The sequence below is a fragment of the Octodon degus genome, unplaced genomic scaffold, assembly GCF_000260255.1.
Source record: "Octodon degus isolate 3935 unplaced genomic scaffold, OctDeg1.0 scaffold00014, whole genome shotgun sequence".
Taxonomy (NCBI): Eukaryota; Metazoa; Chordata; class Mammalia; order Rodentia; family Octodontidae; genus Octodon; species Octodon degus.
The window spans coordinates 24,600,302-24,618,175 of NW_004524590.1; the positions used below are offsets into that span (position 1 = coordinate 24,600,302).

Sequence of the window (17,874 nt, forward strand, 5' to 3'; positions counted from 1 at the left end):
AGGATTGGGAGCTTGAGGGTTAGCTCAGTTGTTTAAAGTTCCCACTTTAATGGTCTGCTTCTGGCTGAGTTGGGCAAACTCAGTCAGGTTCAGGGGACTATGGTTTGATCCCCTGCTCTGCAAGCCACACGAGACCCACAGTTAAGGTTGCCTGAGATAGAAAAAAAAAAAAAAAATCCAAAGTCAAAAGATTGTCCACGGTGTTGCTCCTGACAGCAGTCTCAGTACCTCCTCTTGTTATTCACAGATTTTGCTAGAGATCCAGCACACGTGGGCTTGTATTCTAGGTGTGGCTGCCTAAACTCCTGGTTTCCAAATCTTCGGTGCATTTCTGGCAATGTGCCTTCTATCTGCGATCCAGGAGTAGGGACTGCCTCTTTCTGAACATGCTTGGGGTGGAACTAGCTGTAATCTGGTATTTAAGCAGTTCCGAAACATCAGAACCCATCTTAGGAGAAGGAGATTTCATCAAAGTGAGCAGGGAGGACAGCATGTCAGTTATTTCTCTCAAAATTCCGAGTTTGAGAGCTCCACAATCAATGATCTTTTAATTGAAGATAGTGGCTAGACTGATAGAAGCAAGACCAGAACTTTCATTATCTAACATCCCTAGTCCTTTGGGGCAGGCTGGGATCCCTGTTTCTCAGCCCAAACCTTTTCTTATCAGCCTTTTCCCTTTTTCTTTCAACACTAATTGTTGTAGAGAAGAATAAAATAGTCTTTATGTCAGTGTTGTATGGCATCTTTCTAATGCTTAGCACCAAGTGGCTAGGAAAACAAACACTTTAGATTTAGACAGTAGTGCCTTAAACATTGGTCACATTAATATCCCCTGAGTGCCAACATATTCAAGTCATCTTTTCTGGTTGGAAATAATGTCATGCAGCTGGCTGTCTGAAGCAAGTGAAATATTCCATGGAAATTTTGGTCTAGCATGGTTTTTGGCAAATAGTAAGTGGCCAGTAAATGATAGCTATCATTGTTCGGGTAATGATGAAAGATTTTATATGGTAGGGGCAGCTTGGAAAACACTAGATTCTTTATCCTTCTTGGTAGATTAACTAATGGTCAACTTGTAACACTCAACTGAAGTGAATCACAGTGGTTCTTGGTGAGGAAAGCCCATCTGAAGATAGTTGCCAACAGCATAAAAGCAGAAATGGAGGGCAAAATGATGTGCCATTGATGCTCCTGGAGAAACTTATTGTGCTGATTTTCCTGATATGAGCTCAGATATTCTCACTCTTGGAGGAACTGAGATCCTTGCTGTCCTTGAGGATAGTGGCAGTTCTTTTCAGGGGAACCCTTGTGCTTGACTTAAGCATGGCTTACCGGGCCAGTGTGGCTACTTCATCCTGCTGGAGCAGACTTTCTAGTTTCCATCATTGACTATTGGGCATTCCCAGAGCAGGTCTTTGATACAGACTTGCACAAGACCTTGTCATGGACTCTAGTCCTCTAGTTGGACTCAGGGAGGCCATCGTCATGGGCTTTGGGTCTTTAGGTGGACTCATTCAGGACATTGCCATGAGATCCAGACCCTCAGTTGGATTCTTTTGGTCTTTAGTGTGTGGACAGATGTCCTGTATTTTTCTGCTTTGACTCTTAGAATGAATATTATTAAATAATCCTATAAATTATGTGGTCTGTATTAATTTTTTCCCATGTAAATCCTGACTAGCACATCCCCCACTTCAGCTTCCTCCCCATCCACACTGTCCTCAGACTTAAGGTCCCCCTAGCAGTAGTTGGGCTATCATTCTGCCATTGACTTCTTTTCCTGGCTAGCATCTTTTATTTCTGGCTTATCTTTCTCATATCCTTTCTTCCAGCTGGTCCAATCTTAGGACTCATGCTTTTGCTGTCTTCCTTGTCTAACCTTGGAGAATTTTAGTTTGTTATTTATGCCAAAACATTAAAGACTAGTGTAATTTTCATGGGATTACTAGCATAATCTTGCCAAGGGATGTTTCCATTTTAATGCAGGTCAACATCATAACCTAATTCAATAAAAATGTAAAACTTAACTTGAAGATATCAATGATGGGGATGAGAGGAATATTTTTAAAGAGGGGAACTCTGTGAAAGCAACGCATATAACTAAGTTAACATTTATTCAGTGGCAAGTTCGTTTTGCACTGCAACTAATATGCATTACTTCACTTAGCCCTCATAACCAATGAATTAGGTATCACTTTTCATTTTAGCTTCCTGTGAGGAAAACGAAGCTTAGAAAAGTAAAACACACTAAAGTCATATACACTTACCATATGGAAAGGACAAGATTTGGAACTTGAGTCCTTCTGACTTTTCCACTGCCTCCTATACTATCGCTGACAGGCTGATTTCTGACAGGGAAGGGATCCTCTTGTCCTTCCTATCACTATTTACTAGAGCTTACTGAAGTGCCTGGCACATGGGAAACAGCCAAATAACAGCTGATGAATAAATTAATGAATTAATTAATATCCATTCGATCCATATTCTCCTCTCTGTTTACCATGGGATCTCCTCTTTCTTGGAGGTCTTGCCTTGTTGAGTATTCCAAAAAATTGGAACTTCTTATGTTCCCACATATAATGTTCTTTTTCCTGACTCTGTGCTTCTGCCATGCTGTCACTTCTACCTGTAATCTTTCACTTCCCTGAGGTCCCTGAGCCAACTCCATCACACCCAGAGACAGGCAGAGCTCAAGAATGACTTCTTTCATAAAGCTCTGCCACACTCTCACCTCCTCTCTCATCCACCCCAGCACATCCAGGATTGTTTCTGTGTGTGTGCCTTCCACTAGGTAGTGGAGAGGTTTTGAGGGCCGATGTCTGACATATTTTCATGTCCTGTATTTGTACCTGACATATGTTTATGTGTTTTTTCAACTAACATTTTTTAAATTCTCCCAGCCTAAACTTGTTTATTCAGTTCTAAGATACCTGCATTCTTTTTCCTATTTTAATAATCTCTGATTTAAGTTATATCTTGCAATTGATCAAATCTTTGAATTATATTTCAGTTTTTTAATTAGGGAAACAAGAAGTAAGTGTCACTCTCTACAGTCAGTGATAACTTTGATTTAGTGAAATGCAGTAATAGCTGTTAAAGATTATATGAATTGATGGATTGGTGGCATTCATACCCCTCCTCAAATCACACTGTTCCTATTTAAAACCTAGTTTTTGCTGAGTGTGGTGACCCATACCTGTAATCCAAGCCCTGAAAAGGCAGAGGCAGGAGAGTTACTATGAATTTCAGGCCAGCAAAGTGAACTCAAGGCCAGCCTGTCTCAAAAAATATAAATAGGGCTGGGGATAAAGCACAGTGGCATAAGTACCTGCCTGGAAAGCACAAGGTCCTGAGTTCAATCCCTAGTACTACAATAAATAAATAAAATAAAATAAACATAGTTTTTTGCATTACAGGCACTGACAGTGCAGTAGTTGATCTTTATTATCTATGCTACTTTTTTCTTACACAGGTAAAGCAGATAATAAACCAGCTGAAACTGTTCTTAGTCACTTCTTCCTGGAATGATGTAACCTGTTCCAAATATATATATTTTTAGGTGAAATGGATCTTCAAATTCTCTCCAAAGTCAAGGCTCAATACCCAGGAGCTCATATCATCAACGAAGTTGTTGAGCCCAACGCTGAACAGATCACCAAATACAAAGGTGCCTGTAACACACTGAGCTGTGTACAAAATCTTGTTTCCTAAAGTTTCTCATCTCGTATTTTTGCTTTGGATCATTAATAGTACAGTTACCAGAGTATGCTTTTTCTAGGCTTGCTGGGAAAAGCCTAATTATTGGTTGCAGACATGAATAAACACCTCAGATATAAACAGTAAACAATTAGATTCTTTCATTGACTCTCTATCCATTCCTCTGTCATCTTCAGCTATTGTTCTTAAAGTTGATTCTTTGAGATGGACTCATTGATTTATTGATGTATTCATTCAGCAATATCTAAGCATCTCTGCCCTGAAAGAGGAAGAGTTGCAGGAGGAGACAGTCAACTTTTCCTGAAAAGGACTAACTAACAAATGTTTTAGATTCACAAGTCCTCAAAATCTGTCACAACTTAATCAACTCTGGTGCTGTGACACAAAGCAGTCATAAGCAATATGTAAACTGAAGCAACATGAATGATCGTGTTCTCATGAAACTGTACCTGTAAACACCAACATTTGAATTTCATGTCAATTTGACATATTAGTATTTATCCTTCTGATTTCTTTCTGATAATTTATTAGTATGAGCCATGGATGACAGAGTCACAGAGTTAGGAAGCAGAACACTGTCTGGTTTTAGCTTATAGTCCATAGGAAAAGTGGTGCTGGGCCCAGTGGAGTCTCTGACAGTGGTTCGTCTGCTCCTGGGTTACACAAACCTATCATGTGTTCCACATCAATTCTCCATTAATAAAATTCTCCAATTGATTCCCCATTTATACTGAGATAATGTAACCTTTGTCTGATCGGGTTCTCATTACTTCTGATTGACTCTATCTTTCACCTCTAATTTCATTTAATAGTGGGGAAAAAAATCAGGAGGAGCCCTCTCTGGTTTCTCAGAGCTACATAAAAAAGAAAGATGTGGTTTATGTCTGTTATGTATATAGCATTGATTGCATTAAAATTCTAAATGGAAATGGGCTCCACATTTGCAATTAAAATTGATGCTGTGCCACCTCTTCTCTGAATTTTAGAGCTTGTAGCCAAGACTTCAAATCTTGAGAACATAAAGTTTGCTTGGCATGAGGAGACATCAAATGAATTTCAAAACAGAATGATGGAGAAAAAGGAGACTCAAAAGTGGGACTTTATTCATATGATTCAGGTAAGAAATACTTACTATAATGCACTATCAGAAAAGAGATTTTTCATATGCATATATGAAGAATGTACAGTGTTTTAATATTTTTAAAGATAAAATCTTCTGACTTCTAGTTTTAAAAGTGAGCATAAAAGTGTTGATATCACTACAATTTTCATTAATATCTAATAAGCTCTTGATTCATTGTCTTCATTCACAAGGCGTTCTTTTTTTGTAAATGTTGTCTTAATTAGTTTTTCATAATGGAAAATTTATGCATAGATTTGATGACAAGACTCAGAACTTGTGCCCTCTCTGTCATGTGCATACCAACCAGGCCATCTATGGAAGGCAAAAGCAAGACAATTCAGATAATAGAGAGTGGCAACATATCCTAATGTATTTTCAAGCAGCTCAAAGGGTCTAAGGTCCAGTGTCCCAGAGTTTTTCTGAATTGTCTTTCTTATGCCTTCTATAAATGGCCTGGCTAGTATGCACATGACAGAGAAGGCATAGGTGCTGTGATTCCTGAGATAATAAGGTTTTACTATTATGAATTCAACCAGATTTTATTTCAGTACTGGAGCAGCAGCAGACTAACTAGTAATTAGTGGATGCCATGAGGCTGGGTCTTCAGCTGTCACTACCACTTCTGTGCAGCACGAGAGCTTGGAAATTGGCTATCATTAGAACATATATACATTTTAGATATGCCACCTGATTAACAACAAAACATCTTTCCTTTTGTAGCTCACAACCGTAGTTACTCTAAAAGAATGGGTTTATAAGAAATCAAAGGAAGAAAGGACTACAAGGTTGGCATGTTCTGGCCATCATATATCTCTGCCTCCTTAGATCCCCAAATCTCTCATCTCTCAGGGGGTACTTGGCCTTGTCTGGCATGTCTAGAATGTGTCTCTGTCAGACTTGCTTTCGCACCTCTCCAGCTACTTTCTAACTCCTCTGTCTCTTTACATCTCCTATAATCATTCAGTCATTCATTCCCACTTATAACCTCACTTTATTTGATAAAGAAAATAGAAACCATCAGATGAAAATTCATCTTCCACCCTCCAAACATGAAAAATGTAGATACTCTTATAACCACCATCTCCTTCTTCCATATTATTACAATAACCTCTAATTATTCCTCTCTGAAGCCCTGAATTCCATTCTTCTGTTATGAAATATTGTAGATGTAGGTATAAGATTCTTCTTCCTATTTCTTCCAATATTTCCATCTTTGTTCCTTCTTATATAAACTCTACTTCCTTCAGCATCACTATTCTATTCTACTGTTTCCCACCCTAGCTACTGTGCATCACTCTGCGTGATGTTTCCTCATTTGTACTCACCATAACACCCTCCTGACAGCTTTTCAACTTCATATTCACTGCCAATACAAAGATCAAATAAAAACAAGGGAATATACTCTGGCCCACTGTCTCAGTTTTATCCAGGTCATGTCATAGTTGTTGGATGACATGGAATGAACTAACACTAAACACAATCACTGAGGCTTCATGGACCATGTTCAGATTTATGTTACTTTACTCATTCATGGGAAGAGTTATAGCTTTCATTGTTTTCCCTTTGTGCAATAAAGCTGTTGTTGGCAAGCACATGGAATCTGGACTTCTTATCCAAAAGAGTGAAGGTGAGATATAAGACACACCATAGAGACAGATTCTCTAGTGGATGGGAACGCACATCATTAGAGACTGTTTCGTACCCTGAGTGCATCCCACCATATGCCGTGTGTTGAGCAGCAAGGCTTACCTACACTTGAATTGTTCAAGAATTAATAAAATTGGTTAGTCTAGCTGTTCGCCCTCTGTGACCAAGTGTCCAACCTCATGTTTGTACAGAGAGTATCCTACAGATTCTACCAGCATCAAAGCCTGTCATATTTCCTGTGATTAAAAAAAAAAAAAAAAAAAAAAAAAAGGATCTATGAGCATATGGAGAAGCTAGTGCAAAGGGCTTAATTTTAAAGCAATGTTCCATGAAATGAGGTCTGGTTTTATGATTCCAGTACTACTTGCTCCCAGAAGGACTACAATTTGTAAAATATAGACTAGGTAGAGGATCAGTGTGCTTGTGTGCAGTGGATTCTAGATGTCTCCGGCTATTAATATCTGCGCTATAGGATCCAGAAAGTAACTTTAAATTTATTCAGCTATCCGCTATCATTTGGTAGAACCTATAGATTTTCCATTCTGCAAATATTTTCTTATATTATTGTTTTATTTTTACATTATCATTTTATCTTTTCACAAATATGTTTAATCTTTCAATAGCAATTTTTTTCTTTTGTGTTTTGGATAAAAATTTACTTGGCTTGAAATTCAGACCTCACTTGTCTCATTTTTCTCCTGCCCCCTATCTAGATGCTGTATTATGTAAAAGATATCCCAGCTACTCTGAAATTCTTCCATGGTCTTTTAGCTACCAACGCTAAGATTCTGATTATTCTTACATCAGGTGAGTTATGTTCATTCAGTATGAATTTTATAATAGCAACTGTGCACGTATGCATAGATTCATATGTGTAAAGAAGGCTGTAAGCATATCTGGTCTTAGCCTTGGTCTCTGATCATAGTCAATTAATTTTTCACTCTTAGAAGAGTCACTCACAGTTTTCTCACTTTCAGGAACATAGTGGAGTTGAATGCATATGAGTTCCTTTTTGTCCAGGAAAAGTCTTCAATTCTATCTGAATGATTTTTATGTAATATAAATTTCAAGTGATAAATATTTTTAAATGAGACACAACATGATAAATGTTTATATTTATGTACTTTAGGCCACTTACGTGTCTCTTTTCCATCTGTAATATTTATTAATAAGTAAATAAAGGTTTAACTATTCAGTTACCCTCTTATGTGCATATTTGTTTAGTTTGCATTTCTGTTGCTATTAGCTGCATTGTTGATTGCATCTTTTCTCAAATACCTATCAAAAATAGTCTAATTACCTTGTTTTGTAGTATTGTTTTGTTTTGTTTTTCTTTTGTTCTGTTTTCTAAAATAAGCATTTGATCATAGCATGTTGCTTTCAGGGATATAGAAATACTTTTTCTTTTTTGTTGAGGTCATTCACTCATAATACACAGCAGTCCCCGTCTTCCTAAGCAAATTGTAAGTACTTAGTCCAAATCATATCACAAAATCTACTTTTTCTCAATTATAAGGAATAATTTTTTAAATGACAAATATGATTGCTGCCTATAATCCTGGGCTTAAAATTATATAGAAGTTTGGAAATAGAGAGCTCCTGTACGTAACCTGCTGCCCAACCATCTTGATATACTATTTTTACCTCTAGTTGAAAGTATTCATTTATGTGGGAAAGGTCTGGCTTGCCATTTGGAAGGTATTATGTAAACTGAATCCTTCCTGCTAACCTCTGTCTAATTTAGGATACTTAGCAAAAGTGCTATGCACTGCATTTTGAAATTGAAAAGAAACTTAGTTAAAACATTGTGGCAAACACGTTCCTGATGATATCCATAAGTACGCCAAAAGGAGTATTATAGACAGAAACTTATGCAAAATTTTTATTTTGTTTTTTTTTTATTTCTGGTTTATTTATTTTTTATTTTTATTTATTTTTTCCCACAATTTTATTGATAAACAAATAGCAATGAGACAGTTTCACATCAAACTGGTAGGACAGTTTCAATAATTAACACAGTGCATACTGTCTTCGTAGTGGTTAATTGCTGTTTTGTTTTGGAGTACATTTCATATCAATAGCATATCCACTGTCCTACGCAAAATATTTTCAAAAGTTAAATATTTGCATGCCAGAGGCAACATTCTATGAATATGTATCTACTAATAAAGAAAAGATGGGGTAAGGCTTAGAAAGTGCTATTAAGGAGTCTACACACAACTGAGAATTGAATAAGTGTAACTTTGGATATAATATTGTGCTGACTATGCTATGAAAAGTTCATATAGTCCATTATTAGGCATCAAGACATGTTCAAATCAAAACAGAACCAGTAAAAAAAACAACAGTGATGATACATGGAGCAAGAATGCCAAAGCACGGTACACCGGTGTGGGTCTAAGTATTAATGCGGGGACTTATTGATGACACATCTGCATTATATTCCATTACTGCATATGTGGGGTCTAGGTAGACGTACAATGGAGGTGTGCAGCCTCCTTTTTGATTTTTGATTTTGACAAACTCAAAAATGAGTTAGTTTTCTTTGAAAAGTATTTTGGGCCAAAAATTATTCAACCAGTATATTTTTGTATGGTGGAAACATTTGACTTACATTCTCGTTAGATACATCACAACATTTTTAATATTACAGTGCAGGAGACTGTTACCCTGAAGGGGAAAGCATTCTTAATAGGTGCAGTATCTATGTTCATGAGGGAGATTGGCCAGTAGTTCTCTTTCTTAGTTGTGTCTTTCCCTGGTTTTGGTGTCAGTATAATACTTGCCTCCAGGAATATCTTTGAAAGGATTGCTTCCTTTTCAATTTCATTGAAGAGTTTAAGGAGTATAGAGACTACGTTTTCTGCAAATTTCTTGTAGAATTCAGCTGTGAATCCACTCGGACCTGGACTTTTCTTTGTCAGTAGGTTTTTTATTACATCTCGTATTTCATTGGCTGTTATTGGGCTATTGAGAGTGGTTATATCTTGTTGATTCAGTTGTGGTAATTTGTAGTTTTCTAGGAATCTGTCCAATTCATCTGTGTCTTCTATTCTGTGAGAGTGACCTTATCAGATACAAAAGCTACAACCCTTGTTGCATAGGTCCTGCTTACATTGGTCTTAACCATCCAGCAGAAAAGTATAAGAAGTAAAGCCATGCTGTTATGTTGAGCTGTTGAGGGGACTCAGGTCAACAATTTACGACAGTGCCAGTGAAGCAGAAGACCCACTACTATTATGGACTACTGGACTCTTTTAGAATATTTTGCTGAGTTAACACACCTATAATATTCAAATGATGAAATTAAACAAAAAGGAGATACAGACAAATGTCCGTTTTGTATCTGTGTATTCAAAATGGTTAGGATAGATATATAGTTACATTCTCTTAATGACTAGAGGGATTTGTTGTAATAGTGTTCATAAATAGGTTATCATGTATCCATCTTGTACAGCAAATACCCACTAGGAAGAGAGTATGCAATGTGTTAATTATTGAAACTGTCCTACAAATTTGATTTGAAACTGTCTCTTTGCTATTTGCTTCTCAATAAAATAATGCAAAAAGAAAAAAAAAGGAAAAAAAAGTGCAGTTCCTAAACCCAAGAATGCAACAAGTAATAATTGTTAGATCACTGAGCTGTGGGTCAGATGACCGTCTCCCTGTACCAGAGCGTTTACTTTGTAGAAGAGGTTTCCAGTATTACAGACAGAATATGCTCTCCATTTCTTTTTATAGGAGAAAGTAGATTTGCACATTATCTTCTTTCTTTCTTTTTTTCTTTCTTTATTTTTTTTTTTTTCCAGATTCGGGGATTGAACTCAGGCCCCTGTGCTTGCCAGGGAAGTGCTTATTCCACTGAGCCATCTCCCCAGTCCCTTATCTTCTGAATTTTATATTTCTCTCTCCTAAATCTAAAGTAGTCTCAGGTATTTTCTTTTTTTACTTGTATTTATCAATTTTTTGAGCAAATTAACTAAATATAAGCTATTTTTAAATAATTTTATCAATATAGTTTCTTTCTTTCTTTCTTTCTTTCTTTCGTTCTTTCGTTCTTTCTTTCGTTCTTTCTTTTGTACCAAGAATTGAACTCAGAGAACCAACCAGACAGCTCAGCAGATTGAAGTACCTGCTTTGGCAGAGGAAAGGACTGGCGTTCAATCCCTGCAGCTGTGCTGGCCCTGCCCCAGGGGAGCATTGATATGTTGATTGAGACTGGGCATAGTGGCACAGGCCTGCAATCTCAGTGCTTGGGAGCCTGAAATCAGGAGGGTCACTGAGCGTCTGATCTGTATAGTGAGACCCTGAATTAAATACATAAAATGAATCAAACTCAGGACCTTCTGCTTGCTAGATAGGCACTGTTCCGCTGAGCTATAGCCCCAGCTCTTTAATATAGTTTCCTTTGCAGTTTAAAAGATATTATATTTGAGGCCCGGGGAGATAGCTTAGTAGAATAAGTGCTTGTCTAACAAGCGTAAGGTCCTGAGTTCAATTCCCAGTACCACAAAAAAAAAAAGAAAGAAAAAAAAAAGAAAGAAAAGATATTATATTTGAAAAGAGAAATAGAATTGCTAAGTATATTTATTACTGCTATTAACTTACTATATAGCTGGAATACTCCCTGGAATGCAGACAGGCCCTGAAGTCATCTGGGTTTGTAGGTAACTCTAAAAATATAACGCAAATACCTGGCGCTTGCATCTCAAACAGCATCACCCTTCTACACAACCTTTCCCTCCTAAGAATGCCCAGGGGTCCAGCTTACGTGCTGAATCAAAGCAGTCATTTGCATTGAATTTCTCCTCCCAGTTTATCATCTGGTTCCTTCTTTCCTAATCTTGCATGTGCTATAGCTGCCCTTTCTCATCTTGTCCCGCCTTGCCCCAAGCGTGGACATAGCCCTCCCTCCTTCAGTCTTCAAAACACTGTTCTTTACTTTTCAGGTATGTCAAAACTCATGACTATGAAGATAAATGGAGAGAATGTGTGCTCACAAGCCTGTCTATGCACCGTGAATGTGCTTGAGATAAATTCTTTCACCCCTCATTATAAGGGGATGACATATTTTCTTTTGAAATCAGCAGTAGGGCCTGGGGAGATAACTCAATAGAATAAGAGCATCCCTGTCAAGTGCAGGGTCCTGAGTTCAATCCCTAGTATTGCAAAATAAATAAATAAATAAATAAATAAATAAATAAATAAATAAATAAAATCAGCAGTAATTATTTTGTTGTATCAATACACTAGATATAATCTGTGGGCCTACTTTGAGAAAAATAGATTGAAATTCATTTCTAACATTGAAAACTAATTTAATCTCCCCCTACCCCAGGTTTATTTTAGAATTGCTTTAGGTTACCATTAGAACATGTATAGGGATAACCCATGTGATTACTATTTGGTGCCCATGGTGACCCAGGCATGGTGGCCTTCTCCTATAATCTCTGCAGTCTGAGAAGCTGAGGCAGGAGGATCAGAAGTTCAGTTCAGTCTGGGCAATTTAGTGACTTAGAAAGATCCTTTCTCAAATCTAAAAGCAAAATTAAAAGTTGTTGGAATTGCTTCGGAGCCTTTTGGCTAACACCAAGTGTAAAAGTTGTTGGAGATAGAACTAAATGCAAAGGCTCTGGATTCAAGTTATAGAACTGAAAAAAAAAATTATATTCGAATCTCTATCAATTTTATCAGTCTGTGAGTAGGAAAGAAGTTGCGAAGCCTCGCTAGGTGAGGTGCCCCAGCTGCATCTCCCCTTTTCACTTTTTCAGAACCATCGTCTTGGGCTGTCTTCAGAACCCAGACAGTACCTTTTAAAACTCCATTCTTAATTTAGAAAGTGAACATAAGGCTTGGCCCAAACACAGCCCAGCATGAACCACTTTAGTGTAGTTGCTCTGCATCTTAGAACAATATTCAAGTTTAAGTTATGATTAGCTTCTAAATGGAATTTACTTCATAATTACCTAACAGCAGATATGCTTCTGTATGTAACACTTTCTTATATAAATTCTCTACAAGGCAGAAAACTGAGTACTTCTTATAGGTAGATTCAGCTCACCCTGGGACTACTCCTGGAACTGAATTTCTAGGAGCACTCATCCATCCAGATCTCATCCGGTTAGGTTCGTGGTGCATCTCCAGCCATGTCTTGCTCTGAAGGGTGATCTGAAATATGCCACGTAGCTCACTCACATTCACAGCTGCCCATCTCAGTCGGATGCTAACACACTGCCAAACAGATGAGTTCTTTCATTGAAAAGAATAAAGTACTTAATTATTTGAGCAACATTTGGACACTTATGTGTGAAATTTATTGGGCAGTAAGATAGTAAAATTCGAAGTTGTTTTCTAGATGTAATTATGCAGAGTATCCAGTTTCACTAAGACACTCTATATGTAAGATTTCTACTATGTTCAGAGCACTGCTATCTTCTCAGTTCTGTGTTTGCTGTATAAGATAATGATTTATGGACTTGATATAGTGATAATATAGCTGATTAATTTGTTACTGAGAGATTCTGCTAGGGTAGTAAAAGCTGCATAGATATCTTCTATGCCTTTGAAAAACTTATAATTTAAAGGAGGACTTGTATAGGAAACACTTTCAGCAGTGGGCTGCTTCCCACCAGAGCCATTTAGACAGATGAGGAGAATGCCTGAGACTAGGTCTTTGCCTCTCGACTGTATTTCTAGATCTTTGTAAAGTTTTAAGCACATAAGAGATAACTCAGAATGTGTTTGAGTGGAACTAAATCGTTGTTTATTTCTACTTTGTGATATCAGCACTAATCAACTCTAAACCTCCATCCACAAAAGAGACCATATTAGATCTAAAATTAACTACAAGTAGACAAGAAATGAGTGAACATGAGACAGTTTTGTATATTTGTATATATATAAACTACCTACAAGGTAGTTTGCCATGATTTGGGTGCTGAGGCTAGAATCTAGCATCTTATTGTGCAAATGGTTTTAATTAACAGAAGTAAAAGTCTCAATGAAAAGATACACAGAGAGCCACACACTACACAAAAACAGTAAAGAACAAACAAGTAAGACCATTTAGGAAATAAAAGGCAAATGGAACTCAGATCTAAGTGATGGCCTTGGCTGGCTGACCTATTGGAATACATCCTGCTCCAGCGGACAAGCTTTTCCTCGGTGTTCCCAAGCGCCCGTCACAGAGCCAGCCGAGCTCAGTAAATTCTTCATCATGATGATGAGATTGATTTGGGATAGAAAATGGAAAGCACACATGAATAAAAGAGTTGGATTTTGTTTTAAATAAGGAGCACCCAGATGAAGATGATGCCAGCCGCATGTGCTTCTGCAAGTGTTGCAGCCAAGCACTAGAGGAGAGATGCTGAATGAAAGGCAGCCTATCGAGTTCAGCAAGGAGCTCCGGCAGGAGTGCACCAAGCTTTCTGGCTTTCCTCTCCTTACCTGGCTAGGAATTGTGTTATTTTTAATTCATGGTGTGTTATTTTTACTTCTGTGGGAAAATAGGATCGAGTTTATATCATGTTGAAAACAAAAGTGACACCATATGTGGTGCCCACTGAGAGTCGTTATGGTGATGCCTCAGTCAGAGGGAGCATAATTGCTCAGCTCAGAGGTGGCGCTGCGTCACAGTACTGACGCCAGTGAATTTGCTGTGATTAGCGTTTCGGGCCTTTTTCTCCCTCAGGTTAAAAATAATAATGATGTATCACAGAATAAATCCTGAGGGGATTTGACTGACCCTATCAGATCCAAAACCTACCACTCTTGTTGCATAGGTCTTGCTTTATCTTGATCTTCACCATCCAGCAGAAAAGTATAAAAACAAAGTATAAGAGGTAAAGCCATGGTGTTATGTTGAGCTGTAGGGGACTCAGGTCAACAATTTCTGACATTGCCAGTGAAGCGGAAGCCCCAATACTATTATGGACTACTGGACTCTTTTAGAATATTTTGCTGAGTTAACACACCTATAATATTCAAATAACGGAACTAAACAAAAAGGGGGTACCGATGCATGTCCATTTTGTATCTGTGTATGCATGATGGTTAGGATAGATATATAGTTACATTCTCTTAATGAATAGAGTGACTTGTTCTAATGGTGTTTGTAAATAGGATATCATGTCTGCATCTTGTACAGCAAATAACCACTAGGATGAATGTATGCAATGTGTTAATTATTGAAACTGTCCTGCCAATTTGATTTGAAACTGTCTCATTGTTATTTGTTTCTCAAAAAAAATTATGGAAAAAATGGAATAGAAAGAAAAATGGAAACTAAGTTTTCATAAATGAGAAGAGAGGTTAAAAGAAGGGAAGGGGATTGAGAAAAATAAGCAAGATTATATTGTGTACACATACAAAATTTCTATGATGAACAATACCATTATATGTTTAAAATATACCAATAAAATTAAAATAATAAAAATGGAAAAAATAATAGTGATGACAGTAAAAGCTTCTCTTCTGTGGAGAAAATCCACTGTTTCCTGAATGAAAGATTTTTAAATATGTACTCATGACCCTATATTTTCCATTCAACTGAGATTTATTTTTTCTGTCTTATTCCAATTTCACCTTTTCCTAGAGTGTATGTTACAGTTATCTATCTTCTGAAATGTTGGTAAACATCCAGTGTAGATAATTATTTACCATTTTCTATCATTGATGATCCTTTTCATTAAATATGAGAACTTCTACTGAATCCATATGATACCTCTCTTCGCTTTGATGCTGGGTTGCATTTTCAGTTAGATACAATAGATTTTGCTAAATTGTCCTTTAGCGTTGGGAACAAAATTTGTAGAAATAAACCTAATTAATGGTGGTACAAGACAGCATCTTCTAAATGATAGAAATAGAAGTCTATCACTTTGGTTTGAGTAAGTCATCATTTACTTATTGCAGTTTTTTTTCCATTTCAACTTACTGTTCATGCGACCTCCTCTTGAACACCAGACTACCACAAAGCACTGTCTTCTTCTCACCGCCTGAATGTTCCATAGGTATCTCAAATTTATATTTCCAAACCAGATGCTTACTGATGCATTTGAAAGTGCATCTCTTTCATTCCTTTAATCTCCAATAATGGAACTTCTTTCTTTTCAGGTGCTTAGGCAAAAATCACTGAGGCCTTCACTAACTTTCTTCTTTCTTTTCTTTGTTCTTTCTTGATATCTAAGTTGTTCAAAATTCCATTGAGTCTAGGAGCCTACTACCTAAACTATATCCAACCATTTCTATTTGCCTCCTAATTCTGTAGTCTGAGTCACTATCACATACCATGTTATTATAGTAGTCATCTCACTACTTCTCTGCTTCTGGGTTATATCCCTTTATAGTCAATTGTCATCTGTATGGTCTTGTTAAATGTAAATTAACACTAACATTGTGTAATGTAATATGAAAGGCAAATTTAGCCATGGAGATTGAAATAAAAATTGATTACAATGAAATGAAAACTAAAATTAAGCTCCTCAGTTAGCTTAGTTGCAATTTAAGTGCTTCATAGCTGCAACTAGCAAGTGGCTACCATGTTGGCAACACAGATAGAGAATATTTGAATCAGCACAGAAACTTTGGCTGGGAAGGACTACAAAGGGTTTCCCATCTGGCCTCATGTGATCTGTTACTTCATGTATGCCATCTTCTACCTATTCAACCCCAACTGTTTCCATTCTCCCTGCTTGCTCACACAACACCAATTGTGTGGGCTTTCTGGTTAGTTCATAAACACACCAGGCATGTACCTGCCTTAGCTCTTTGGCTGTTTTTCTTCCTTGAGATCTACATAACATGCAGTCAAATTGCTGCTCAAATATCACCTTACTGAAGAGACTTCTCTAACTACCCCAGATAAAAAAGCAGTGCCTCAAGCCTTTAACCTTGCTTATCACTTACTCTAATTAGATTTTCATTTAGCACTGATCATCATGGAATATAAGATATATTTACTTATTTAAACTTTCACTTCTACTATGTTTCTTGAGTTGAGCTACAGAAGTGTGAGAATATTATTTTGTTCACCACTTTATTCCACACATCTAGTATGCTACCTGACAGAAAAGAATGAAAGAAAGAATCAATAAAAACGTGAAATTTGTTTGTTTCTACAGGAAACAGCGGCTGGGGCAAGCTGTGGGGCAAGTACGGATCCCGCCTGCCCCAGAATGACCTCTGCCTGTATGTCACATCCTCTCATCTCACTCAGATGCTGGACAGCCTGGGGATTAAGTATGAGTGTTATGATCTTCTGTCCACCATGGACATAACTGACTGTTTTACTGAGGGTAATGAAAATGGAAATTTGCTTTGGGATTTTTTGACAGAAACCTGCAACTTTACTACAACAGCACCACCGGATCTCAGAGCAGAAATTATGAAAGATCTACAGAAGCCTGAATTTAGTGTTAAGAAAGATGGGAAGGTTCTCTTTAATAATAACCTGAGCTTCATGGTGATTGAGGCATAACTATCACTCATGAGAATGTTTTCAAATTTGACATTTTGGATAACTGTCAATCATTTATATCCATATTAAAATTATAATTACATTTCATAGATAAAGCATTATCTACTATAAAAGAAATCTAGGAAATTCTAAGACATTTATGGACTTCTAAGAAGAAACACTTGGAATACTTCTAGTCTTTTCTGTCTCTGAGACACTAGGCAAGAGCTGAAAACATCAGACACTGAATTCTATTGGCTTGCTGATTCAACAATAACAAAAAGAAAAGCCTTTGCATTTGCTAATTGTACTACAATTTTCAAGGATACTAATAAAATACATTGTGTGGATTCTTAACAACTGTTGAAGTCAATACTTATTGATTTTCTTCTTTTTGGGGCTGGGTACCAGGAATTGAACTCAGGACCTTGTGCTTGATAGGAAGCCACTGGGCCTGCTGAGATATATCCCCAGCCCAATCACTGATATTTTGATCACTTAGCACATTTGTCTTGTTTTATGAAGCATTGGTTTTGTATATTATTTTATTTTTGTTTTATTGAATATTAAGAGCAAGTACTTTTGAAGATTACAAAATTAACTCTGACATATTGTCATTTTCTTTTCATTTTTAATTCTTCTATGATCTAATGTTTTGCATGTTTATCTTCGATGTACTGAAACTTTCTACTTTATTCATCAAAATATATTTTTTTTAAATTTGTGGGTTTCTGACACATTTTATATACTTTATTTTAAAGAGAGAAAAACATTTCACAATTTCAAAACAAGATGAGAGAAATTTAACAATGGTTATTGGATTACATATTGTTATCTTCAAAGTAGTTGCTCAGGTTACAAGATACAGGCTTGCAAAATTATTGAAACAATATAGGCACTAGCACAATTATCTTAGCTATTTTGTATATAT

At 36.8% G+C, this 17,874-nt stretch overlaps 1 protein-coding gene across 3 annotated transcripts in view; it reads left to right on the forward strand.

The window, feature by feature from the left end:
• The window catches only part of Hnmt (histamine N-methyltransferase), a 58,949-nt gene extending 41,785 nt beyond the window's left edge, over positions 1-17,164 (forward strand). For all 3 annotated transcript variants that reach the window (XM_004626386.2, XM_023709797.1, XM_023709798.1), the window contains exons 4-7: positions 3,560-3,667; positions 4,704-4,834; positions 7,201-7,294; positions 16,609-17,164. In XM_004626386.2, the coding sequence (XP_004626443.1) occupies positions 3,560-3,667; positions 4,704-4,834; positions 7,201-7,294; positions 16,609-16,964 (689 nt within the window). In that variant the 3' untranslated portion in view covers positions 16,965-17,164. The remainder of the gene's footprint in view (positions 1-3,559; positions 3,668-4,703; positions 4,835-7,200; positions 7,295-16,608) is intronic.
• The last annotated feature ends 710 nt before the right edge of the window (positions 17,165-17,874 follow it).